Here is a 27,715-nt window from a genome sequence, read left to right as displayed (position 1 = left end):
TCTTGCGTAAATGCACATTGCTTTTGTGATGCGCTTTGAGGTCTGGACGCTCTTTTGCGCAAGAACTCTTCTGCAAAAGGCTTCTTGCGCAAAAACCCTGCAGTGTAGACAATGCCACAGACCTCACGAAATCGTCTGGCAGGAAGGTGAGAGCAGGCATGGAGTTTAACACATATCTGCAAGGTTGTAGAGGGAGTCACTAGTTGGGCCTCATCACTTTTTCTGAGGGCCTAAAGTTCCTGGCACCCTGTCCTGTGCCCAATCTACTGGACTACTTCTCTGAAGCCTGTTTGTACTTGGAAGTCCTTTATGGATTTTATGTATATTTTGTGCCCATGTTAATATATTTTTTCCATCTGGATGCTCATCTGCACTTCCATGTTTGTTCCACAAACAATATAGCATTTGAATTGCAAAAGTAGTGGACCCCCCCCCGTCCAGCTTTTGCATGGGACCAGCTAGGAGCCTCTGGTTGTGAGCAGAAGCCGGGTGGGGGGAGTGGCTCCCAGCCCCGCCCCTGCCCCCACCTGGCTTCTACTGGCAAGTAAAGGGAGCGCCTGCTGGGGGCGCGGGCGGAAGGACTTCGGCTGCGACCAGTGGCTGCACCCCTCCCCCCTTCGCCAGGTCTGCTTCCCGCCCCCTTTCTTCTGTCCCCCCCATCCTCCCCTCCAGCCCCACGGCCCCTTAACCCCCCCCCCCAGCTCTGCTTCCTGCCCCCTCTTCCTGCCGGCCAGCCCCACAGCCCCTGGACACCCCCTCGCCAGCCCTGCTTCCCGCCCCGCCTTCCTCCGGGCCCCCCTTTCCTGCCAGCCAGCCCCCGGAGGCCCCCCGCCAGCTCTGCTTCCCACCCCCCTTCCTCAAGGTCCCTCCATCCTCCCCTCCAGCCCCACAGACCCCGACCCCCCTGCCAGCTCTGCTTCCCGCCTCCCTCCCAGCTGGTTCCCCCCCTCCCCCCAGACAAGCATATCCATTTTTTAGCGTGGTCTACCTGGCAACCCTATGTGCGCTACCAGTTTAGTTTTCATTGAATGGTATAAACAGCAGAAATTAAATAAGTCTTCCTTTTTATTTTATGAGAGTCAGCTTTAGCAATCTTCTCGTGTTTTCCTCTTTTATACAACAGTTGGGATTTATTTTAAATGTTGTATTGCATTGTTTGTTTTAGGAAGAATTAATGACTGAAACTGGAACATTTTAAACATACACATCTTAATTACAAGTTAATCTGAACAAATCCCATTTGGAATGCCTCTAACAATATTTATATTCAGCTTTCATAGAGATATACAGACCAAGTGTTTAAGGGAATTGAGGTGAAAGGTTTTTGGGGTCTGATAATGGAATAGGGAACCTTTTACGTCTAGGTTGTTAGTTCAATCTGTATTTGTAGTGATCAAAAGCTTTTCAATTTGATGCACATTCAGAGGCTTGTATGAAGCGAGTTTGGTAAACTCATTCGGCCCTCAGATTTGAGGCTTATCTCTAGAGCAAGAGAGTTGTCCATGTTTTCCTACTAACAAGAAATATAAAGAACTTCATTCTGTGAGTCTGGCATTTCTGTTGTGTGGTGTCCGTGGACTCTTTTGATGCCACCGCGGAGCAGTGGTTTTTGTCCACGTTTCTCTGCTTGGTGTTCCCAACTAGTTCCTTTATTTTTAATCTTAGACTTTCACACCATCTCTGATGATTTTTTGTTTCCTCTAAAGCCTTCCCTGGCTCCCGATACTTTTCCGATCTCTTCCTCTTTTTCCAGAAGAATCTGTGTCTTTTTAAAAAGGGGCTTGGTTTATTCTTAAGTCTGCGTTCCCTGCTTGCTGAGGAAGAACAGTTTTCTGATTCAGGGTTTATCTATGCAGCAATTAATCATTCAAGGCAGGCTGGATCAGCTGACTTGGGTTCTCTGGAGCCGGGCTGTGGTGCTGTAACATTGTGGTGCAGGGTTAGGCTAGAGTCTAAGGAGAGAGACAGAGAGAGACTGACTCTCATAGGACAGAATTTATCCTCCTAAATGGCTTGAGGCTCTAATCGGAGAAGCGGTCGAGGCTCTAGACCATCAGTAAACTCCAGCACTTGAGGCTAAGTGCACAGCAGGTGAACACTTTATTGTATTTTATTGTATTGAATTGTATTTTAGACTAGCTATGACTAAATGCTGCCATTCCACAGGAGTGGGAATTCCCCACGAAAGGAGTGTTTCGGTACAATACTGAAAAATCAACGCAGAGGATGGTGTACATGTTCTCTGCTGCACATCCAGCAGCATCCAAAGAGCCTCAAATACCCTACAAAGGTCCTGGCTGTGATAATTGGAGGGGCTTTTCAGAGGCTGAGGGGGTAGCAGGCTCTACCATCTTGTTGGATGCAGTTAGATTCTTAACTGGAGCAGTGGTGGGTAACGTACTTCCTGTGCAAGGCAGCTGCCCACAGCAGAACTGTTCTCTTTCCTCCCTTTTCACAGTTAGGGGCACATGTGCTACGAAATCTGGTAATGCAACATATGGTTGAGACTGTGCAGGCACCAAAGTTAGGAACATCAAAGTCCTGATTCCATGCTACCTGTGACTTGGCCCCATCTTGATTCTATCATGTTACAGGACGAGCCCTATAAAGTAATGCAAAATATTTTATTTTTGCAATTTAGCTGAGTCGTGCTAGTTGTTTAAAAAAAAAAAAAAAAAAAACACCCTTTCAATTTCCTACCTTTTGTTCCTGGAACATCTCAGCTGCAATGTTGCATTACCATAGGGTTTTTTGCATTTACATGTTTTCTTTCTTAATTCCTTTACAAGGTATGTTTCTCCCTTCCTCCCCCCATCAGTCATGTGTTCATTTAAGTGGTATGTTTATAATGCTATCTACATTTTTTTTTTTCCTCTTGATGCTGATCTTTTCTGAACTAGAGATTTTCCTTGTAGCATATGTTTGTTTTTTATTTTCTGGACTGGCTTTTAGGTGGCTGTTGTAGTTTACTCTACAAAGGTCCGCCCTTGTTCGATAACTTCCCTTGATAGAAGAACTAAAACGGATGTTGTTACTGTACGGGCAAGGATTATGCTAAGTAATATTGTGTGTTTGTAGAAGCAACGTTGCTAAATGAACAGATGGGGCTTCTGAGTAGGCTGCAGATACACTGACCAAATATTAGCCTTAACAACACGCATCTAGATGGAATTCCAGTGAAAACTGAAGACTGGGGCAGCTTTCTTATACTTATCTGCCACCTATGACACTGTATGGAGCAATGTCCTCTGGAAAGCCGTCAGAATGATCCCATGCAATGCAATGAGAACACTCTTCCCAGGAGTTTGGAAAACAGTTTTGCATTTTTCTTGGTGTTGAGGTCAGTAGGTCACACAGGCTCAAAAATAGCCTACCAGAGGATCAGACCTAGCACCAGTCCTGTTAAATACTTACCCCAGCGACCTTCTGTGAACATCATCCTAGAAATGAATCTCTGCTGCTAACATGGCTATGGCTACATGGGATTTACTGACCATGAGAATCCTTTGGGAGTTCCATTCAATTCATGGTCTTCCAATCCATGAAGCCCTATTAATATACCAAGATTCTGACTCCAATTCAGAAAACCTTTTTGCTTACAGGGCTAGAGCTTGACAACTCAGCTGGAATGATGCCAACAACCTGAACAAATTCCTGATGAAGGACCCAACTAAAGAAACCAGTGGCTTTTCTCCCCCATGAAAAACGGTCCTCTTGGAAGAGCATCTACAAATCACATAGTGGATGCATCTGCCTCCTCCATAAATGGCTGTGGAAGAGACTTAAAACTATGGAGCCCCTGTCAACAGTGTCCCAGGTGATCATATCCTGATTGTACCTCTGCCATCCACTCCATGTCGCCTGAAGCAGCCCGTGGGATCGCCAGGCTAGACTTGGGCACTTCCCATGGCTGTCATTAAGCCACACAGAGGAAGAAGAATGCTTGGCCTTTGTAGTATCTGGGTATGTGTCAGTTCTGTTCATTGTGGGGACGTACCGTTACCCCACGTTACAGATAAGAGCTGGCCTTCTCAGTACCTTAATGCGCCCCTGCAGTAATGTAAATACTAATGGGCATCAAAATCTCGCTCACTAACTAGTCCAGTAGACCCTGCTGGTGCGCACTGAAAGTCCCTTCACGCACGTTAATATTGTCCTGTTTTGAAACAGGATTAATCTACACCAGGGAACTTTTAATGTGGAACAGCAGCATCCACATAAACCAATTGGTGTATTCATGCCGGTGTGCATTGCATTAATATTTCACACACACACACACACACACACACACACACACACACACACCCCCCCCCCCCTCTGGCACAGATTGAGGACCATGTAGACAAGCCCTGAATGACTTTCCCAAAGTTGCACAGGAGATTTATGGTGGTGCTGGGCTCTCCTGAGTCCCTGGCTACCGCTCTAACCACTGGACCATCGTCCCTCTCTAGGCTACTCTCACCTAATGTTCTATCCGCTCTGTCTGAAGAATGACTAATAAGTTGTCCATTTTTAAAACCTGTTGCTTGTTTGTCCTTCCCTTGTGCCGGGTGTGTACTTACCAAGTCTGGCACATACGGGGTTTTAATACATTTGCGGTGTTGCTTGTCATGTTTGTATAATAGTTTGAGGTTGATGTAATCAGTGTTGCATTTAATTTCATTAAAATTTTTGTGTTCAGTGTTAATTAAATGAAGTGCTAACGAGGGGTTGTGAAGGCATAGGTGTGCATGCAGTATGTCTTCTTTATATTGGCGCTTTGTCAGGGTGGGGTACTGGACTACAGAATATGCCTATGAAGTACATATTGGAACAAATAGAAGCTGAACCATTTGTTTTCTTTCTAGAGCGCCAGCCTTAAGAAAGTAAAGAAACCTCCGCACTTCTGCTCGGGTGCTAGGATGGTTTATTTTTCATTCAGCCATTGGTTTATTCTTTCATGGGTTCAGTGCTGGAGAAAAGTGCCTCCATTAGACAGCGAGGGCTTTATTTATGGGTGGAGGGGAGGTGTTTCAAAGGGGAGGCTGTGGAGTCCCCCAGGAGCCTTTCACGGTATATTCTCAGCATGCTTCTGCAGCCAGCGCTATGCTCATCAGGAGGAGAGGCAGAACTGTGGGCTTTACAGAGCAACTGTGTGTTTCACTGGTCCCTGTGCTCGCTGACGTTTATTTACATTTTGGGAGAGTCAATGGGTAGAACAGATGGCAACCAGACATTCAGTGGTTCTGTTCCCCGGTGCTCCTCAGGGGTCTTGCCTTCAGTCTCTGCAAAAGCTCGTCCTAAAGTGTGTGTGGGGGGAACCAAAGGCCTGTTCACAATTATGGGAAGGCTTGTTGGCAGTTTACTGCAATGACAGATTAAAGCACTTAGTAAAATGTTAAATAATTATGAGATTTGTTTTACAAGTCAAGATCGTCATTCCTTAAGATGTCTGGTCTGCCTCTTCACTCTGGTGATGAATAAATGCATTTAGATTTAAACAGTGATCCTTTCCTGCTACAAAATCATGTAGCAGAAGAAAAGTTGGTCTGTTTTAAAAGGCCCTTGGCAAATCTTTGCCCTTCTTTGAAAGGATTGCAACTAAATTAATGCTCTTGTAGAAAACCAAATGTTTTTAAGCTCTACAGCTTTAAAAGACTGTCTGTTTTTCAAAGTCTGTTAACATGCGTTGCACATCTCGCTATTTGCAGTATAAAGCTGGTGGCTGAAATCTTCTTCGCCAGACTTTTTCTTCATTGTTTATACCCATGTAGAGTTGCTGATGTAGAGTTGCTCTTGAGTGGTGGGCAGCTGGCATGGGATGATTGGACTTTTTGGTTTTTCAGATGAGATGATCACGGCATTTCCCATAGGCAAACCCTCCCTATGAAATATGAAATTTTTGAAAGCAGTATTAGCTGGAGAGAACTAGGTCACAGTTTGGACTGGTCAGACTTGCCTCTGGGGTGTAAGCCCTTCAGACTAAAGCAGCTGTAATCGCCACAATTGTAACTCATCGGTGCAGATGCGCTAAGCTAAAAATGATGGGCCTGGCCCTGCAAGGTACCAGCCATCTCCATGTACAGCATAGTGCCTCCGTAGCTGTGTCTCAGTCTGTGACATGATGAATTCCCAGAAGCTGTGGGTACGCACCTGATAATCTCCAAGCACTGTTCAGAAACACTCTGCAGACTCTTCAGTATATCAGCCCTCAAAGTTGTTATTTCGAGTGATGACTTTTCGGTCTGGTATTGGAGCAAGGGCTACCTTGCAATCCCTTGCAAAGTAAAAAGTGCACATGCATGTTTTCTTTTGAAATTGCTGAGGTGTTCACGGTTAAAGTAGAAGTATAGCTCCTGTCACAGTGATGTATTCCAGAGTGCCCCGAAACATAGTAGGAGCTTTTCAGAAACGAGTCTCTGTGCCGTAGCGCTTACATAGTAAATGATGGACTGATGGAAAAAGTGAAAATAACACACACCAAGGATGAAGAACTGCGTCCCTGATGCATAATGCGCTTATGCCATTTAGGAACAAAATGATTAATTGAAATTAAAAAATAAAGTCCATACTCACTAATGTTGAAGGCAGTGTTCTAAGAATGGGCCATTTGGAATTTAAATGAGGTGAGGATAGCTGAGGAGAGTAGTGTTTGGAAAAGTAGATATTCTGCCACACTGATAGGAAATTGAAAGCTGATCCTAAACAAGAGAGTGTCTGGTCTGACGTGCCTATTTGTACTTGACAGCAGCTGGGAAGCAGTCGTGTTTCACCGCAGAAGTAGCTACACGTTAGTGGTGAGCGAAGTGGTTCCCTTGTGTAATTTGCAAAGCTCTTTAGGATCCTTTCAAGAGCACAATTGAATGTAATAGGAGATTGCGTCTTTAAATTCGCTGCAGGATGCTGTTGGCGTTTAGAGGGCATGTTTAGAAAATGAGCAAATGGAGATGTGATGTCTTAAGTGAGTGAGGAAGGGGCAGGTTTGTCCGGCATTTGATTTTCCAGGAAGTGGCTTAATTTTAGGGATGTTAATTTTAGATTAATGGGCTAATTGAATAGTCGATGCCATTTGCATTGACTATTTGATTAGTCGATAAGGGCGCCTCTGCCTGTGGAGTGTAGCAACAGCTGCAGGGTTAGGGTTAGGCCCCAGGGCTGTTGCTATGCTTCAAAGGTGAAAGTGCTGCGGGGAGCGTGGGGCCAATGGGGGACTCCAGCAGTCCCCCACTGGCCCCATGATCCCTGCAGTGTTTCAAAGTGGCATTGCCGCATGGAGCCTGGGGTCAGCGGGGGAGTCCCCAGGTGACCCTGGGCTCTACGTGGTGCTGCCGCTTTGGAATGCCACGTGCAGCCTGGGGCCAGCTGGGAGTTGCACGCAGGGCTGCACCCGGCATTTCAAAGCAGCAGTGCCACATGGAACCAGGAGCCTGGTCCCGGGCTCCATGTGGTGCTGCTGCTTTGAAGCACCCCCTCCATTCCTCCCTCCCCCCCCCCACACACACAACTGCCTCTTTCTGATAGAGGCAGCAAGGGGGGAAGCGACTAGTCGACTACCCGAAAAGCATTTGCCTATCTGATAGTCAACTAGTCGTTTACATCCCTACTTAATTTAAATAAATTTATAAATTGTTTGAGGCAGATGGGAAGTCAACTACTCAGATTGCACCAATAAGGTCATTATTATTAATTAACTTAAATAGCCGTGGGAAGTGTCACAGAACTTCATGGCAGCACTGACAGACTCGTGTGGGTGTCCATCTTCCACCCTTGCTTGCAAGGAGAGGGTGACCAATTGGACGCCTGACAGAGCTTTACGTCCCATGCTTGGATAGGTTCTGGGAATGGTAACAAATTCGGCAGCCTTACAGCTCTATAGCCTCTTCATGCCAGTAAAAACCTGCACCCAGAACTCTTGGGTGGCTTGGTGTGAACCTCAAACAAGAAGGCCACACAACATTGCGCACTGTTTGTTGCTAAGGCATCCCAAGTTGACAAGTATGTGGTATTTTGTGTCTGAAGTGTGTATTTTTTCTTCTGTGTTTGGCAGACTGATGTCTTGGTGCTGAGCTGTGATCTGATCACAGATGTGGCTTTACATGAGGTTGTGGATCTGTTTCGAGCCCATGATGCCACAGTCTCCATGCTGATGAAGAAAGCTCATGAACCCACAGAAATGATACCTGGGCAGAAAGGGAAAAAAAAGCCTGGTAAGTAGACTAACGATGCGGGGATGGATGTGGGGGAGATAAAGATGTAGAAATCACGGGCTAATAACCTAGTTGTGTCTAGTCTCCAGTGTGGTGACCATTATGTCTCAGGTTAGCACTCGTGTACAACTTGCAAGCATCACGTTTTGTTACTTGGGAACATTAAAATTTGTGGAGTGGAAGTATCGTGACCACAAAACACCACCGTAGAAGGCCTCCGAGGTTAAGAAGTGGCACTAAATAAACCCTGCAGCCACACGTTGAACAATGAGGATAGAGCAGGCCTGGGCAAAATATGGCCTGTGGGCTGGATTCAGCCCTTCAAGCCACTGGATCTGGCCCGTAGACGCAGTGGGGACCCCCAGGAAGGCTCCTCTACTTGCCCTGCACACTGCTCAAAAAAGCAACTGCGGGGCCATTTCTCTTTTAAAACTGTGATCCCAGAGGGGCCGGGGGGAAGGCTTCAGATGCTGCCCCCACTCCCAGGACAATCCCATTGGCCAGTTTCTGGCCGGAAATTGGCCCATGGGAGCTGCCTGTTTGACTAACAGGCAGCACACGAAGCACTATGCCCCCCTCCCCTTCAGCTCAGTTATTCACATAAGCTCCTGGCTCTGCAGTCTATGCAGGCATAGGGCAGACAGGCTGGCTGACTGGGTGAGAGACGTTTTAAGCTCTGCAAGCATTTAGCTCTGTAGGCAGGCAGGCTGGTTGGGCTGCTGGCTGGTAAGTCTCCTGGCCAGAGCAGTTTCAGTATTTTGATACCAATAGAGGATCTATTACTAGAATTGGTCTGCTAATTACTGATTTGGGTGTGAGCAGGCCTGGGTTCATGAGCATCTGGACGAGAGATTTCCCAGCAGGCAGTGCTTTCCTGCTATTAATATCCCACAGTTCAGCGCCGTTCTTGTGCTGGTCTCACTCTGTATGCTAATGGAGATGTATGTCTGCTCTATCTTCGATGCAGATGGGGCTGGGAGTGTTTCCTTAATCCAGTCACCCTTGTCTGTGTCTTCCTCTACCATTGCTTTGGCTTTGGCTCAAGCAGAGGTTGTGTGCGTTTGTGTGTGCGTGCATGCGTGTTTTCCATGAGTGCTCTGGCTTCGTTCCCCAAGCGCACAGAGCTGGGAGGTGACACTGTTGCATTCAGTTTTACTCCATTAGCTCAAGTGAAAAGGTCGTAGAATCCCAGGGCCGGAAGAGACCTCAGGAGTCATCGAGTCCAGCCCCCTGCCCAAAGCAGGACTAACCCCGACTCAGTCGTCCCAGCCAGGGCTTTGGCAAGTTGAGACTTAAACACCTCTAGGGATGGAGATTCCACCCCCTCCCTCGGGAACCCAGCCCAGTGCTTCCCCACCCTCCTAGGGAAATGGTTTTTCCTAAGGTCCAGCCTAGACTTCCCCCACAGGTGTGTTCAGTGGATCTGAAGGTTATAAACCTGCTGAGGGCCATGTGGGTGTCAGCACGATGCCAATTGGGGGAATTTGATTTTTGTGTTAATTTTACATAAGAACGGCCTTTCTGAGTCGGAACAAAGGCCCATCTAGCCCATTGTCCTGTCTTCCCACAGTGGCCAGTGCCAGGTGCCCCAGAGGGAGTGAACAGAACTGGGAATCATCCAGTGATCCCTCTCGTCACCCATTCCCAGTTTCTGGCAAACCGAGGTTAGGGACACCGTTCCTACCCACCCTGGCTGATAAGTGTTGATGGACCTACCCTCCATGAATTTATGTAGTTCAGTGTTTCTCGACCAGCGGTACGAGTACTCTAAGGGGTACTTGTGAGAAGTCTGGGGGGTACATCAACACAACTGAAATTTGGAGAAAACAGAATTTTTGTTTTAAGGTTTACAGCGCTTTATTATTTTTGTACTTTTACACCCAAAAATTTAATCGCCCGCCCTGCTACAATTAAGTTGTTTATACAAATGTGTTGCAATGGTAGAAAAAAATGTTGTGTGTCTGAAAACTGCAAGTACTGGGGGTACTTAGAATTTTTTTTAAAAGGGGTACTTTATATAAAAAAAAAGTTGAGAAACACTGATCTAGTTTACATGATTTTACTGGCGGTCAGGATTGGGGAATGAATGTAATCTGTAGTGTTAACCTATACGCTTTTGCTTATCTATTAACTGACTATACTATTACACCCCTATTCAAAAAAATGTTTCTCTATAGGTTTGATACATTTTGCCTGGTCTGTGGTACAGAACTAGCCATGTCTCTTGCCTATGCATGGAAAACCACATTTTTATCTAGTTTTCTCCTAGGGATAAAACATAGTTCACTTCCATGATTGTGCCTTTTCCCCGTCCACACAGGGAAGAGCAGAACCCATTTGGTCACAGCCATGTCGCACAATCCTGCTTTAATCTCGGTTACATAGGAGGCTCCTTGCTGTGCAGACATAAAAATACACTGGACTAGACGATGGCTTAAGATCTGGCTGTAATTTAAGACACATGATGCCTTTATTAAGAAACCTATCATTATTCTTGTGTATATACACACAGGCAAGGGGCTTCAAAGGGTTAGGTTCAGCAGGGATTTGCTTATCTCTGCTGAGAATTTGGACCATGGCTTACAGCTTAATTTGCTGCCTAGAATGAACAGAGCCACTGCTCTCAAGAATGTTGTGAGCTGGTGAGCTTGATTCTAGTTGTGCTTAATTTTTTACATCAGTTATGTGTTCAGCGCTATTTTGGGGAGCCTTAGCTTTATAGTTAATTTGTGAGGGGAAGCTTCTGAGGGGAGCTAATTTGATCCCTTGAAGCAAAGGCTTCCAGGAGGGGCGCTTTCAACAGCTGCATAGTTTTGACCTTATTTTGGTGGCGTCTGTTACTATGGCAGCTATTCAGATGCAGATAGGAAGAAAGTGAAGGGAGGGAAAAGTGGGGTTAAAAGGTAAATTTGGCTGGAAAAAAAATGACAAAGTAAATTATTTTTCTCCAGGCATTCATTTCTCACACAAGATTTTGAGTGGTAGGAACTGGACGTGGTAAGCGTTTTGCCAGTATTTGGCCAAAAATACCATTGATGGGAAGAAAAATAAGACTTTGTGCCAGAATCGCGCCTTGCAGATATTCCTGTGCTTTCAGCTTCAGGCTAAGGGAACAGCTTGTGGGTACTGCCAGAGTTGTGTTGCCTTCCAAATTCATTGCAGTGTGAAATCACGTTCCAACTGGCTTTACCACTGCTATCCTGAACTCTGTAGAGATGGTTTGACCCCCATCCACAGAGATTTGTGAGGCTAAAGTTTTGCTGTCAGTGTATGTAGTGTTTGGGACAGACTGTTTAAAAGTAAAGTCCTCTAGACCCCTTAGGCCAAAGTCTCCCCTGGTGAATTGTGACTGATTTCAACAGCGTTACGCTAGTGAAGAATTGACATAATAGACGTGAATGTTAAGTGTTCATTTGGGTGTGTGTCCTTTTAAGCCAATACATGTCCTGGGGCATCCAAGTATTAGAAGTTGGGGGCTGTGGGATGCGTAGCTTAGAGGTTTATTACTAACAATGTGTATACAGAAAAGGATACTAGTTGCAAAGTCTTATTTGAAGTCCTCTCCTCATCGGCTAATTGTGATATGAGAAAAGCAGAGTGATTTATGGTGAAAAAGGAGGAGCTGACTCCCATGAGCTATTAATTATAATGGATTCTTTTTAGTGCAAACTGAAGTTGTAATAAAGAGGGAAGAAAAGTACAAAGTAGAAAAAGCTCAATCAAGATGGAGCATTGCCTGCTGGGACATGCTGTCTCCACAGTTGGCATCTTCGTGTTAGAGATGTGGGTAGTTTCAGGGGCCACATTTTAGAACATGAGCTGCATTTTGGCTACTCAGATTGAAAGGCTGAAGTAAGTGTGTTGTAGTGCATTAATTCAGGTTCTTAGGCTTGTTGGCTTAATCTCTGCTTATGTTTATATATTTCAAAGCGCGGGGGCAATTTAACCAGTCCCTCTTGTCCTGGATTCCATTAAGACGGCATTGTAAAATGGCTATGTTTGATTTTCTACTTCAGTGGAGCAGCGTGACTTCATTGGAGTGGATGACACAGGAAAGCGGTTACTCTTCATGGCTAATGAAGCTGACTTGGATGAAGAACTTGTCATTAAGAGATCCCTGCTTCAGAAGTAAGCCCTCTGGGTACTTTTAATGCACATTTAGCTTGGAGAGGGGAAAGCATTGGGAATTGGACTGATAGAGAGAGATGAACTGAGTTAAGGAGAGGAGCAGGAAAGGAACTTTTCTTGATGCGTGATAGCTGACTCCCACAAATGGCAGTGAAAGCAGGGGTCAGGAAGAATCATAGAATACTAGAACTGGAAGGGACCTCGAGAGGTCATTGGCTCCAGTTCCCTGCCCTCGTGGCAGGGTCAAGTACCATCTAGATCATTGGTGACAGGTGTCCATCCAACCTGCTCTTAAATATCTCCAGTGATGGAGATTCCACAACCTCCCTTGGCAATTTAATGTAGGATTTAACCACCCTGACAATTAGGAAGTTTTTCCTAATGTCCAACCTAAACCTTCCTTGCTCCAACTTTAGCCCGTTGCTTCTTGTTCTATCCTCAGAGGCCAAGGAGAACAATTTTTCTCACTCCTTGTAACACCCTTTTAGATCCTTGAAAACTGCTGTCTTGTCCCCTCTCTGTCTTTTCTTAACTAAACAAGCCCAGTTCTGTCAGTCTTCCTTCATAGCTCATGTTTTCTAGACTGTTTATCATTTTTGTTGCTTTTCTCTGGACCTTCTCCAATTTCTCCACATCTTTCTTGAAATGTGGTGCTCAGAGCTGGACACAATACTCCATGGCTGTGTCTACACTGGCATGAATTTCCGGAAATGCTTAAAACGGAATACTATTCCGTTTTCAGTTTTTCCGGAAAAAGAGCGTCTACCTTGGCAGGCTGCTTTTCCGGAAAAGCCCTTTTTCCGGAAAAGCGTCTGTGGCCAATGTAGATGTGCTTTTCCGGAAAAGAGCCCCGATCGCCATTTTTGCGATCGGGGCTTTTTTCCGGAAAAGACTACTGGGCTGTCTACACTGGCCCTTTTCCGGAACAGTGTTCCGGAATAAGGACTTATGCCCGAGTGGGAGCAGAATAGTTTTTCCGGAAAAGTGGCTGATTTTGTACAGTAGAGCATCGTTGCTTTTCCGGAAATTCAAGGGCCAGTGTAGACAGCTCGCAGCTTATTCTGGAAAAGCGGCTGATTTTCCGGAATAAGTGGCCCAGTATAGACACAGCCCAACTGAGGCCTAATCAGCATAGAGCAGAGCGGAACTAAGTGACTGGGCAACAAAATGTCAAATGAAATTTAATGTTGATAAATGTAAAGTAATGCACATTGGAAAAAATAATCCCAACTAAACATACAATATTATGGACGCTAATTTAGCTACAACTACTCGAGAAAAATCTTGGAGTTATTGTGGATAGTTCTCTGAAAACATCCACTCAGTGGGCAGTGGCAGTCAAAAAAGCAAGTGTCAGAAATCACTAAAAAAGGGATAGAGAATAAGACCGAGACTAGCTTATTGCCTCTATATAAAACTATGGTACACCCACATCTGGAATACCGCGTACACATGTGGTCTCAAAAAAGATATCTTGGCATTGGAAAAGGTTCAGAAAAGGGCAGCAAAAATGATTAGGGGTTTGGAATGGGTCCCACAAGGAAAGAGATTAAAAAGACTTATACTTTTCCTCTTAGAAAAGAGGAGACTAATGGGGGATATGATGGAGGTCTATAAAATCATGACTGGTATGGAAAAAGTGAATTAGGAAAAGTTATTTACTTATTCCCACAGTATAAGAACTAGGAGTCACCAAATGAAAGTAATAGGCAGCAGGTTTAGAACAAACTAAAGGAAGTTTTTCTTCACTCAGCGCACAATCAACCTGTGGAACTCCTTGCCAGAGGATGTGGCGAAGGCTAGGACTTTAACAGGGTTCAAAAAAGAGCTAGATAGATTCATGAAGGTTAGGTCTGCCAATGCTTATTAGCCAGGATGGGTAGGAATGGTGTCCCTATCCTCTGTTTGTCTGGAAATGGATGATAGGAGAGGGATCACATGGGGATTACCTGTTGTGTCCCCTTCCCCTGGGGCAACTGGTGTTGGCCACTGTCGGCAGACAGGATCCTGGGCTAGATGGGCCTTTGGTCTGACTCATTATGGCTGATCTTATGTTCTTGGAAGAATGACTTCTTGTATCTTGCTCACAACACTCCTGTTAATGCATCCCAGAATCACGTTTGCTTTTTTTGTGTGTATTTGTATGCAACTGTGTCACACTTTTTACTTTTATTTAGCTTGTGGTCCACTATGACTCCTAAATCCCTTTCTGCAGCACTCCTTCCTAGGCAATTGCGTCCCATTCTGTATGTGTGACACGGATTGTTCCATGCTTATTAAACTTCATCCTATTTGCCTCAGAGCATTTCTCTAGTTTATCCAGATCATTTTGAATTATGATCCTATGCTCCAAAGCACTTGCAACCCCTCCCAGGTTGGTATCATCTGCAAACGTAATAAGTGTCCTCTCTATGCCATCATCTAACTCATTGATGAAGGTATTGAACAGAACCAGTCCCAAAACAGACCCCTGCGGAACCTCACTTGTTATGCCCGTCCAGCAGGATTGTGAACTGTTAATAACTACTTTCTGAGAACAGTTATCCAGCCAGTTATGCACCCGCTGTATAGTAGCCCCGTTGAGGTTGTATTTCCTTAGTTTATTGAGAAGATCATGCAAGACTGTATCAAATGTCTTACTAAAGTCTAGGTATACCACATCCACTGCTTCTCCCTTATCCACAAGGCTTGTTATCCTATCAAAAGAAGCTATCAGATTGGTTTGACACGATTTGTTCTTAAGGAACCAGCCAGCATGGATTTGTAATCACCTTATCATCCCTGGTACAGAAGCTAAACTGACTGGTCTGTAGTTTCCTGGATTGTTATTTCCCTTTTTATAGATGGGCACTAGATTTCCCCTCCCCAGTCTTCTGGAATCTCTTCTGTCTTCCATGACTTTTCAAAGATGATACCTAAAGGCTCAGATACCTCCTCTATCAGCTCCTTGAGTATTCTAGGAGCATTTCATCAGGTCTTGGTGACTTGCAGACATCTAACTTTTCTAAGTAATTTTGAACTTGTTCTTTTTTAAAAAATGTAACTACTAAGCCTACCCAATTCCACTAGCATTTACTATGTTAGGCATCCCATCACCACTGGGCTTACAAAAACCGAAACACAGAAGGTAAGCATCTCTGCCATTTCCAAGTTTCCTGTTTTTGTTCCCCCCTCTTCATTGAGTAATGGGCCAGCCCTGTCCTTGGTCTTCCTCTTGCTTCTAATATATTTGTAGAATTTCTTGTTACTGTTTACATGTCTCTAGCTAGATTGAGCTCATTTTGTGCCTTTGCCTTTTTAATCTTGCCCCTGCATTCTTGCATTGTTTGCTTATAACCATCCTTTGTAATTTGACATAGTTTTCACTTTTTATACAAATGCTTTTTGATTTTTATATCATGTAAGATCTCCGGGTTAAGCCAAGGTGGTCTCCTGCCATACTTTTTCTGTGCAATGGAATAGTTTGTTAAAGGCCCAAAAGCAACGTCCCTTTGAAAAACTGCCAACTCTCTTCAGTTTTTCTTCTTAATCTTGGTCACATGGTACCTAACTTACCAGCTCTCTGAGTTTGCTAAAATCTGCCTTCCTGAAATCCATTGTCTCTCTTTTTCTGTTCTCCCTTCTTCCATTCCTTAGAATCATGAACTCTGTGATTTCATGATCACTTTCACCCAAGCTGCCTTCCACTTTCAAATTTTCAACCAGTTCCTCCCTATTTATTAAAATCAAATCTAGAACAGCTTCCCCCAGTAGCTTTCTCAACCTTCTGAAATAAAACATTTTCTCCAATTCAGTCCAAGAAATTATTGGATAATCTGTATCCTGATGTGTTAATTTCCCAACATATGTCTGGATAGTTGAAGTCCCCCATCACCACCAAATCATGCACTTCGGATGATTTTGTTAGTTGTTTAAAAAAAAAAAAAAGTCTCATCCACCTCTGCTGCCTGGGTAGGTGATCTGTAGTAGACCCCTAGCATGACATCACCTTTTTATTTATTTATTTACCATTTTTAAACTAACCCAGAGACTCTCAATCACTTTGCTGTTTTGTACTTACAGCTGGCTGGTGTCCTTGTTTAGTAAAATAATAAGAGCAGGGAATGAGAAAGGGACAAATGTGTTCTTTAAGAAAAACCAATGTGGCTAAATTTAGATGCAACTTAAATTAAATAGTTGATGTTTGTGAGAGATCCACCGATGTAAATGAAAAAATTGTCTAATATCCAAGGCGGCCACAGAATTATTGCAGCTGGCTCTCGATTATCGTGCATACTATTAGAATTGTGTTCCGGAACTGCGATTATTTGTGATCCAACACTAGTAGTTCACTAATAGGGTAGTAAAGAATATTGCAACTGTTATTGAAGGCTTTTCTAGGTGTTTTTGTCATTGCATTTACAGGTGGCTTTGAGATGACAGCTTAGCAGTTGCGGCAACATATGTGACTTTAGTTGACCTATGATTGATTTTACAGATGTATCTCACCAGTGGATTTTTCACTCCTGCTAGCTCACTTAATTTTAACTTCTAGCATGAGAATTATTCAGTATTCATCTTGCAGACCTCAGGGACAGCCGTTGAAGCCCATGCCTTCAGCAGATTTTCACAAGTGCAGCTGATTGGAACTTAATAGTAATACTGATGATGTGCAAGCTGGGATGGACTCTGCCTATCTCTCTGTCTTGCCTGTGTTGTGCAGGCTGCAAAAAAGAGTGAAAACTTACTTTTGTTACTCTGGTCAGCCTGTGTGACTCTGCACGTGTGCAGGGAGACGATCTGTTAAGAAAAGACTTTTTAGACATATTTTGAAGAAACCCATGTTTTAAACTTCACAACACTCCCTTAGGGTCGTTGGGAGCGAATGTAAAATGTGCTCTTTGGAAGGCACAAGTGGCCAACACCTTGGTCCCACGCCCCACTCTGTAGGGGGTACTTCCTGCCACATGGCGTTCTGGAGCACCATGCTGGAGCTAAGGTTCCATACTGACTTGGAGGGGACATCATTGCATATTGAATTACCAGCACCGCTGCTGTTACTCACAGTGGCTGCCAGTGCTTTGTGTACCCCAGTGATTCCAGCTTGGGGACATTTTCAGTCACAGTGGGGTGTACAAAAAGCCCTTTCTTTAAATTTCCCAATGGTGCAAATCCACAGGGGTAACTATGGGAAGATCTCTTTGAGACTAAATGCTGTCAGCTAATGACATGCCGATCACTGTGTGGTCTAGACCTGTTCTGAAACTAACTTGTTCAAGGCCTGCATTTCTCAGGTGAGAAACAAGCACAACATTTACATTAGCTAACCTTTGAAACCTCTCTTCCACATCATTGCAAAGTAAGAAAAGGGTGTGTGTCCAATCTTAAATCCTGTTGTAGATCACCGTCCTCAGCTAGTCTCTGTTGTGTTGATCGTGCCTTGTTTTTTGGGCTTTCCTTGATTCATGGGATTATAGCCCGTTTTCATGTCGAGGGAATTTCCACGTACATTTTATTCCTCTAGAAAGTGAAATGGAGTTCTTTCTATCAGTACTTTGAAAAGTCATGGTGGCCTTGTTACATGATTGTTGTACTCCAAAAGAAGAAAAAAAACCCTGCAGAAGAATGCTCTAGAAGATACTTGGTTTGCTTTTCATTTTGGTTTGTCTTTGGGAGGGGAAAAAAGGATGAATTTTCTTTTACACCAGGAGAAATTGTCAGAACCTCCTTGACTTCCTTGTTTACCACCCATGGCAAAATTGTAGATCGTATGCAAGAACTGGTCAAAGGACCTTTGCTTCCACCTGTCACAGGCGGGAAGCTCAGTCGACAAAAGAGCCAAAGCTGCGGAATTTAAAACAAAACAAATCAAAATATCCTGGAAAATCTTTTGTTGTGACTTTCCCTACCACTCGATTTCAAGCTGTTAGTTGCTGTAAAAGGGAATGGGAAAGGGGAACATGCAGACCCTTGTGAGTCCCTGTTTATTAAATGTTCATTTGCTCTTAACCAAGAAGGGCTCAGCAGTAACTACATTGCTGCAGAATGAAATATTTTGAGGAGAAGCAAACGTTTACTGAGCAATCTGGTTTTCTCCATAATGTTCAGTTTGGCATAGGATTTCTTTGGAGCAGGGTTCGCTTTCTGCTAGCTGTGGGTAGTCATTGTGGTTATCAAAGTTAAGATGCTCCGCCTTACGTATCAGAATCGATTTTGGATGCGGCTTCTTTGATTGTAGAAGCCACATTTTGACAAAGAATCATGTTTGCCTGTTTCCGATATACCTAATCTCTTGATCAAGGTTTCTCGTCAGCAAACACGTGGCAGGGTCAGATATCCATGTTCTGCCCCATTTGTGGTAGGGATGTTAAAATGCGTTTTTTCAAGTAAGCGTGTAACTGCTGAAAGCCCAGGGACATCGGTTGACTGTGTACAGTCACACTTCAACATCTCTGATTTGTAGATGTGTTTATAAAACATCAACTAGGACAGGTAAGCACATTTGTTGAGAGCACGGAAAAGGGAGCGATGCAGTTATGGAAGGAATTTTCAAGGAAGAGATTTCTTGCTTGGGTAATAAGGGCTTACAGAAAAGTTATGCATAAACTATGTGAGCCCTTTATTAGGTGAATTGTGGTACATAGCTGAGAAATGAGGCCCAAAGAACGAAGGAAATGCCGTAGGGGAACTTCTGAGCCAAGCTGGGTCCTTTAGAGAGAAATGAAGGCAGTGTGCTCAGCATCCCTGCAGCCTGAATTCACCAGTTACATCTCTCTGACTTGGGGCTTGGCAGACCTCAAGACTGAGAAAATAATGAGAATTCCATGGGCTTTTCCCCCCTGCAAACGGGGAGGCTGAAACATTTCTTTTCCAAGTGATTACGTGAGACAGGGAATTGTTTGCTCCACCGCGGACTTTATGGTCACACAAAGTAAGATAGTAAAAGACACCTGTTGGAGAAGGTCTAAATTTGGAGCATTTCCTTTTCTTTCCGGGTGAGTCGTCCCTAATAAACCGTCCCTCTTCGTGGGTGTTCCATCTGTGCAAACCCAGGTGCTGTGCTTCTCCTAGAGGATATGCTAATAAATCATCCAGACAGCCTCAGCCTCTCAGTACCTCATGTGCTTCAGACAAAATACCTCATTTATAAATGTCTGTTGTCATTATGGGACGAACTCTGCCGTAACAGCGCAGGCTTGCTTTTAAGATCTTTTTATAATACAAAAAAGGCAGCGGTGTGTGTGGAATCTTCCCTTCCCCCCACACTGAGGATACAAATGAGTGATGTAGTAGCATCACTTTAAAGATCTGCTAATAGGAAAAAGTCCACATTGTGCCTGATGCCTAATGGGAGTTCAGGAAGAGCACGGGTGCATATCATTTCTGTTGTATTGCCGTAAGATCCCATTCTTTTTCTGCTCCTAATTGGTTTTAAATAAGGGGGCTTATAGACTCACTGTTAGTCAGACTGTTTCTGGTCTGTGCAGCGTGCTCCTGTCAGGAAGTTATCTTTCTGAAACATTCCTTGATGCTTAGGGTGTGTCTATACAGCAAAGTTATTTCGGAATAATTGCCGTTCTTCCGAAATAACTATGTGAGCGTCTACACAGCAATTCTGTTATTTCAAAATAATGGATGGCTTATTGCAACTTCTGTAAACCTAATTCTACGAAGAATAACGCCTATTCCAAAATAGCTGTTTCAAAATAAGGAGTGTATAGATGCTCCGCTTCTGCTATTTCAAAATAGCCCCTCACCAGGACCATTCTCAGTTATTCCTCTTGGGGCTCTAAATTGAGATTGAGTGTCTACATTAGGGAAGCCTGCCTCAGCCTGATTTTGAGCCTTCCCTGCAGTGTAGACATTCTATTTTGAAATAAGCTATTCCGGAATAACTGTGCAGTGTAGATGTAGCCTTAGTGTTACTCACCTGCATTTTATCCTCAAAGTTAACTCCATGAGACCGGGAGGTGACATACCTAACAGGAGTCACTGCGTTTGTCTAAAATGTGTTACCCTAGTTTGTCACTGTTTGTTCTCACATGTTGGTAAAATTGGAAGGCTTCAGCATTGAAATTTTCTTTTAAAAAGTCTGTTTTCTATTTGCAAGCAGGGGTGGGAGGGATTGGAAGCCACCACGGAAAGAGGTTTAACGTTGTGGTTCTGCTCTAAAGCGTTACTTTTAAGAAAAATGGGCAAGTCGATATTTGTCTTTTTAGGAACGCTAGATTTGTGCAGTTTGTAGGTAAGAATATTGTCTAACTTATGTCAGAAAGTCGAGCTGCGTTCTTTCTGCTCATGCACCACCGAGAAGGGACGCTTTCTGATTTGAATTCCGTTATTAATGATCCTGTTGTTGAAACATGAGGACAAAAGAATCCTGCTCCATTTCTCAGAGCTACATTTGCTCTGTGGTGCTAACAGCAGTTAGTGTAGTGACATTTTTGCCAGGAAAGTAAGCAGAACTGACTCTGAATTAAACCAGGAGACCAGGGCTACTGAAGAAAGAGCTGCCATTTTTTACATGCTAACATTTCAGAGTAAAACGACACTTAAAACCATGGTATGGCTTTAATCACATTGCTTTACAAATGAATATCTGGCTGAATAGTTCAACAGATTATTGGCAGGTTAGCTGCTTGATCCTACACCAGTAGGGAATCGACGTTCTCAAGGTACTCTTTGTAGCTGTGCTTGCCTGTTCAGAAGCTTCTCAGTTCATTAAATGTAACTGCTATGAGCTAGAAGACATTCATTTTTTTTTTCAAGAAGTCTGCATTTTTATTATGCTTGTAAACTTGATTAACTTTAGTTTGCGTTTCGCTGAAACTATATCGGGGATGTAGATAGTCTCCCACTTCAGACTGACATATTTTTGAATTAATTTTTAATGATTCTTAGATACAGGAGCCAAATAAAAATAATGGAGAAAAAGAGCATTTTTTCCTCTTCAGTGCTGTGTTCTTTTATTTTGTGCCTGTACACACTCATTCCAAAAGCCGTTCACTGAATGTTGAGAGTTGTGTTTTGGAGAATACCTTTGTTATGGATTTGTACAGATGTTGGTGCGTTTTGCTATTCAGGCATGCGGGGGAGAAGGGAGGAGGCATAGGTGTCCGGTGTGGAAGGCAGGGGAAGGCTCTGCCTTCCCAAACCGCCAGCCTGGCCCTGCCCACGCTGCGTCCCCAGAGTGCCTGCAGATGGCATTCTGGGGGTGGAGTGTTGCTGTCCCCCGTGCCTGCCCTCTTGGTGCTGGAGAGGCTGGGCCGGGCCACATGGTGCATTCTCCTCCCTTGCCTGGTGCTCCAGGGAATTGCAGCCAGGGCTGGACAGGTTGGGCTGAGCTGTGTGGCATGCTTCCCACGTGCTCCGGGGCTGGAGAGGCTAGGCTGGGCTGGGCTGGGCCGGGCCACGCAGCCATGCCCTCCCCTGGGACAGGAGCGAGTGGCCCTCTCCCATTCTCCAGCCCTTGGCTGGAAGGGGGAGCATGTGTGCAGCATGCTGCCCCGCCTCCCTGCGGGGGCAGAAAACGGGGAGGGCCTCAGCAGAAGGGGCGAGGCTGAAGCAGAGCTGGGTGCCTGTCTCCCCCAGACCTGCCTTCACCAGCCGCTCATGGAGGGGAGATGGCGAGGAATATGGAACACGCCTTTCCTTTATTTCTGAGCGAAGGAGCGTGCCTGCTGCCAGGTAGTTGAATTGAGCCAGATAAAAATAGTGTTCTGGGATGCAGGAAAGGAATCTGGAAATATGCAAAACCATTTCTTGAATGTAGCTGGAAAAAAGTGTGGAGATGAATTCCATGTCATTCTAGGATTCTAACTAGTATTATAAAAAGCACAAGACTGAAAAAGGAGAGGAGAGATTTGGTGCTTGGTTTCTAATTGTTACTGTGTGTATGCTGAACTGGCTGCTGGTAATGCAGATTATCGCTTGTCCTTCAGCTAGCGCTTGTCCTGAGTCTGTTTATTATTCAGAGTTTCTAGAAGAGAGAAATTGTGTGGCTTAGACCAGTGGTTCCCAATCTTTTTTTATACTGCAGACTGGCAAACACATTCACAAACTTTTGGTGGTCTGGCAATGTTTATTTGCATATTTGCATGTTCATTATGCAAACCGTGAATATTCAAATATGTAAATAAAATGTTGCCTGTCCGCCTAGCCCCAACCCAGCCTTTTGTTCCCCAGTGCCAACACCCTTTGACCCCCACTGCCACGCCCTGTGCCCTTTGACCCTTTAACCTCTGACTCCTACAGCCCATGCCAACACCCTCTTGCCCCATGAACCCGCCATGTCCTCACCCAACATCCTTTTCCTTTTGACTCCACCTACCCTCGAACTTCCCAGAGCCAGGCTGCCCCCTCTAGGGAGCATGGCCATTACTGCTGCGCAGAGAGGGGGAGCGGCCGTTGATGGCAAGTGTGCTCCCTCCTCCTTAGTGTCTCCTGAAGCGCATCTTGTGCCCCCATCGGTAGAAGCAGGGGAGCGCAAAGTCCCAGCTGGGCCACGATCTTACCTGGGTGGGAGGAGGCAGGAAGGCATCTCCTGTTCCACCTCTTCCTGCCGCCACCTCAGCCCCAGTGCTGCTGGCGGGCAAAATCAACCACTATGGCTGCCGGAGCTGAGCCACCACGAACAGCTGGCTTCAGCTCTGGCAGCAGTTCGCTGACCCCAGTGGTTGGGAACCGCTGGCTTAGACATCTTACAAGGCACATGCCCAGTGATAAAATATTTTGCGTGAGCTTATTCCAATAAATACTTGCACTGATTCTCTTCATTAGCCTATCAGAGGCCGGGATCTTGGAAACTCGGTCAGTATTTTGTTTATTTTAGAGAGCTTTTGAGAGACTAAAATAATTAGCACCATGTCCGTGGCCTTTCGTGGTTAAGTAGGATGCTCATCTTTGTTGGTTGTTTTTATGGTATAGTTAAACTCTAATCAACTCAGCTGTTTCTATGAACACTTTGAGAAAAGACACAGAAATATTAAACGTTTTCTCTTTGGGCACAGAGTATATTTGATGTTGTGGAACAGAGCAGCCTGCTGAAATCTGGGGATCTCAGTTTGTGGACTACGTTCCCGAAATAACCAGTAAGTAATAGAAGCACACTGGTATTGTTGTGCTGTTGGGATGGTACACAGTGAGGAGCCAAAGGTAAGAGGTGTTATCTATGCCTGTTTGAAGGCTGTCAGATTCTCCTCTACCACATGGTAGACATGTGTTACTCATCAGTAAATTATGGAACTCCATGACGCAAAGCAGATAGGAATGCAAGGGAGAAAAAAATCACCCAGTTTCAAGCAAAACAGAGGTGAAAAGAGGCATATACGACTCTGTCAAAATTAAAATGTCCAATTCTTTTTGAAGCTGAGATGCTGAGTCCCAGCTTCAGCCAGAGCTCACGCTTGTCGCCGTCTTACTAGTCTGTACTTTAAAAAAGAAATCTTATTTCATGCCTAACAGAAGGTTTTCAGCCGGCAGGAGGGAAATACCTACGGAATTCCTGAAAAGCACCATTCATCTTTCTCTCACTAAGATATGTTGACCTTTTAAAGAACTTTTTCTGAGACATAGGCATTCAGTCCTCAGATTCACTAATTCAGGGGTAAAGAACAGTGTTACATAATCCTTCAAATGTCAGTTTGCTACACCTATTACATTGTCTACTGGGGCTCTGGATTGTGAATGGCTTGTTCTTTGCAGTGCTAAACTTAGATTATAAACATCCATAATGGCAAGGACCAGAATTCACAGTTAGCTTGTGTAAAGATAGATAAACGTGCCTGAGATGCTCACAAAGTGCGCATTCTCTTTCATTTACAGTAGTGATATAGCTTTTCAAGTAATTCATCCATTCGGGCTAAAATGCTCAGTTCCCTGTCGAATAGCCATTGTGTGATTCCCCAAAAACCAACTCTGCTGTCAATTTCTAGCAATACACAGGAAATGAAGAGCAAAACAGATTTTCCCTTCTCTTACCAAGATGTGCTTCCCACGAGTTCTTCCAGTGGCTGGAGTGAATAGCACAGATCTTTTTCTAAAGACAATATGTCCTCTACGTTCTGTCTCATCCAGAAAATTCTCCATGTGTTCCCTGGCTTTAGATACGTCGCCTCTTTATTTCATTGTGATGACTCTAGGAAGCTTAGATAGAGGTTCGTTTTTAGGTAACAAAGGCCCTTCTCAAATGATCCAAGAGGCCTCTCTTAGATAAAATAAAGCCCTCCTTCCCCAGTGGCTGAGTCTGAAGTACTTTATTGTGTTGCATTTGTGCCCTTCCCCACCTGGGATTCAGGAGATCTCCTAAACTGGATCTCCTAAGCGCCAGTGCAGGGCAATGTGCCATCCACAACTGCATTTGAAACCTAATTTACATACCTAGTATTATTGCCTAAGGTTTCTGAGTGGTACTTTGCTGACTCGTCCTCTTGAAATCCTTTCATCTGGGAAAAAACCCAGCTCCCTAAATTGAGATGAGTGGGAGCGTGTGGGTGGTTGGCACTTCTGAAAATCTGGCCACTTAGTTGCTTAAATAAGCATTTTGGAGCCTAACTTAAGGCTCTTGCATATAAAGCTTTGGCTGCTAGACCTTAATGGATTCCAACATTTGGATCCAAACCCGTAATAAGCAAGAGCGAGTCACCTTCCAGTTGAACTCATCCTCTTGCTTCCTGCATGTAACTCTGAGCAGCTGGTACTTTACAAAGGCGTGACCCTGTCCTTCAGACTTCTCTTTGAATTTCCTTGACTTGTTTGCTCCAATTCACAGCATGAGATATTTGCATTACATGTTCTTAATTTCTCTTTCTCCCCCCCCCCCATCAGTAGTGACAGTGCAGCTCTGGGACCTAAGGGGGAAGGAAATGGGGGCACAGTTGAGGACAAGGGCCCAAGTGGTGACCCTGGCGATCAATGCATGGCAGCACAGGTGGTGTCAGTGCGAGGGCTTTGGTTCCCTGACCCTGGGAAGGACAACGACTCGGCCCACCTGACCAAGAAAAGGAAGAGCATCTTTTGATAACTCATCAACCTAGTGAGGCAGCGTTAAACAAGGTTCAAAGGAGTCAGGCGACAAAAGCTTAGTGGAAGGCATTAGAAAAAAGGTGAACTTTACCAGAGGGCTCAATATTGTGGGGCGGGGGGCATGGAATAGCGCAATAGGAGCAAACAAAGAGGGAAAATCGGAGGACAATGTTTGGCTTCTTAGATGTCTGTACCCAAATGCAATGAGCCTGGGGAGTAGACAGGAAGTGCTGGAGTTGTTAAAACCCAGGCTAAATGATGACTTAGTTGGTATAAATTATGGGGTTAAATAGCTGGTGGTGGTAGGAATAAATGGAGTAAACTAGACCTGTTCAGTCATGGTCTGGGAGAGGGTTGAATGGTGAAATAGCAAAGTGTGAAGATTATTCTGGGTAAGTGCAAAGACGACTGCACAAACAGATCTCACCGAGCTAATGACGGGGCCGTACAATGAATTCAGGGTTGATGCATACAAAGTAATGCACACTGGAAAAACCACGCCCATGAAAGAGAGAGTGTGCTGGCTTCCGAATTAGCTGTGACCGTCCAAGAAAGAGATGGAGTCGCTGGGGATAGTTCACCGAAAACGTCTGCTCGGTGCCCAGCTGTGGTCAGGCTCAAAGTGGCCTAAGAACTATTAGGAGAAGGATAGGTAGAAGCAGAATTAGCATCATGGCACTATGTCAGTTCCCTCTGCACCCACACCAGGACTACTGTGCGACCAATTCTGGCTGCCTCATCTCCAAAAGACCAGAGTGGAGCGGGAAAAGGGTCAGAGATGGGATAATTAAGCTCTGGAATAGGCTTTCGCAGGACGTTGTGAAACCCCCATCGGTGGAGGCTTTTAATGCCAGGTTAGACAAACACCTGCCAGGATGATTGAGGTTTACTTGGTCCTGGCCTGGACTGTCGACCTCGTAATGTCCCTGCCAGCCCTGCGTATGCAGGATTGGATTTCTGTTCTACGCCTTCGTCCTTCCTGCTGCATTAATGCTGCATTTGTAGCTCTGGATGTTCCCGTTTGTGGCATGAACTGTAGCGTTGCTGTAAATATAGCTGAGCTTCCCAGGGTTGTGATGTTGAGTCTCAGCCAGGAAGAGCAGGAATAACAGAACCCAGGCCAGGAGGGCTGTACATTTCAACCAGACTAGAGGGAAAACTGCTGATTTCTGTTTGTTCTGTTCGTAAAGCTGCGGATGCAGGGTAGGTCTTTCAGCAAGTGTGATTATTTTCAAAGGGGCCCTATTTCCATTCTTGCAATAGAATGTGTGAGGGACATGTGCTGAGACCAGCACCTGAGGGGCAGGCATCAGGCAGAATGGATAAACCCCCATCTGAATGACGCTTCTCCTCTTTCTCTGTCCATCTTTGCTTGTAAGAGCACTTGGAAAATATTGTTCCGGGGGTTGGTCTCCTTCCTAGAGGCCTGTTTTAGCATCTGAAGGAGAGCTGCTTTTCCAGAGCAAACAGCTGCTCTAGATTTAAGCTTTTCAAGTAGGACACTATGGGTATGTTTACACAGCAACGTTATTTTGAAATAACTTAGCGTCTACACAGCGGGCAGTTATTTCAAAATAATGTCGAACCACTGTCAAGCTGAAGGACTTCTTACTCCAGCTTCTGTAATCCTCATTGTACGAGGAGTAAGAAGTCGGACAAAGAGTCCTCGATTTCGAAATCAGTGCTGTGTAGACACTCCTAATTTCAAAATAAGATACACAGTTGACATAGCTCAATCTGCGTCGCTTATTTCAAGTTAAGCCCTGCTGTGTAGATGCACCCTATGCGAGCCCATAGTTAGCAGCACTCAGACGCTATTGAAAGAATAATGGATAATCCCACAGTTGGCTCTGTTCCTCATACCCGCTCTGCCAGAGCTGTGGGGCCACTGTTGTTTCATAACTGCATTTCCCTGCCTGCGTTCTGTTTTCTTCCTACTTTCCCCTTTCCAGACATAAAACCTCCTTGAGTGACTGGTTTATGGGGTTTAGATTCCTTGTAGATCAGCACACACGTAACAACAAATACCAGCTCCATCTGTTTATTGAGGGCATAGCTCCATGAACCCAACTACTTCTTTCTGGTATGTTTTTGGTATCCTTCCACTTCAAACAATCATATATCCAAAGTCTAACGACTGTATCTTTTTGCATTGGTTTTTTCAGACATAAATGCATAAGTCCTAATAACGTAGCTGCAAAATGCAGTTTAAAACCCGCTTTACTGTGTGGCAGCAGAGACCTGAGAAGTTGGGGCTCTGACAAGTCTCCCGGCAGCATTAGACTTGATCTTGCTGAAGAAGTAGAAGGCAGGCCCAAGAAAAGCAAACAGCGCTAGCATACAGCCAGCCTGAAGCCTAGCCGTGCTGGGGAACATATCTGATCTCTTAATCTTTTGCT

The 27,715-nt window shown here is 44.7% G+C and overlaps 1 protein-coding gene across 3 annotated transcripts in view; it reads left to right on the top strand.

Annotated features, from left to right (window-relative positions):
* The window catches only part of EIF2B3 (eukaryotic translation initiation factor 2B subunit gamma), a 123,678-nt gene that overhangs the window by 16,966 nt on the left and 78,997 nt on the right, over nt 1–27,715 (top strand). For 2 of the 3 annotated variants that reach the window (XM_075935854.2, XM_075935853.2), the window contains exons 4-5: nt 8,027–8,186; nt 12,203–12,314. In XM_075935854.2, the coding sequence (XP_075791969.2) occupies nt 8,027–8,186; nt 12,203–12,314 (272 nt within the window). Of the gene's footprint in view, nt 1–3,602; nt 3,818–8,026; nt 8,187–12,202; nt 12,315–27,715 lie in introns of all 3 variants that reach the window. The other variant, XM_075935856.2, reaches the window with a different exon arrangement.

The sequence above is a fragment of the Pelodiscus sinensis genome, chromosome 9 (genome assembly GCF_052426305.1).
Source record: "Pelodiscus sinensis isolate ZL-2025 chromosome 9, ASM5242630v1, whole genome shotgun sequence".
NCBI classification, from domain to species: domain Eukaryota; kingdom Metazoa; phylum Chordata; order Testudines; family Trionychidae; genus Pelodiscus; species Pelodiscus sinensis.
Note: the sequence above shows the minus strand (reverse complement) of the source record. Positions and strands in the feature narration are given on the sequence as shown.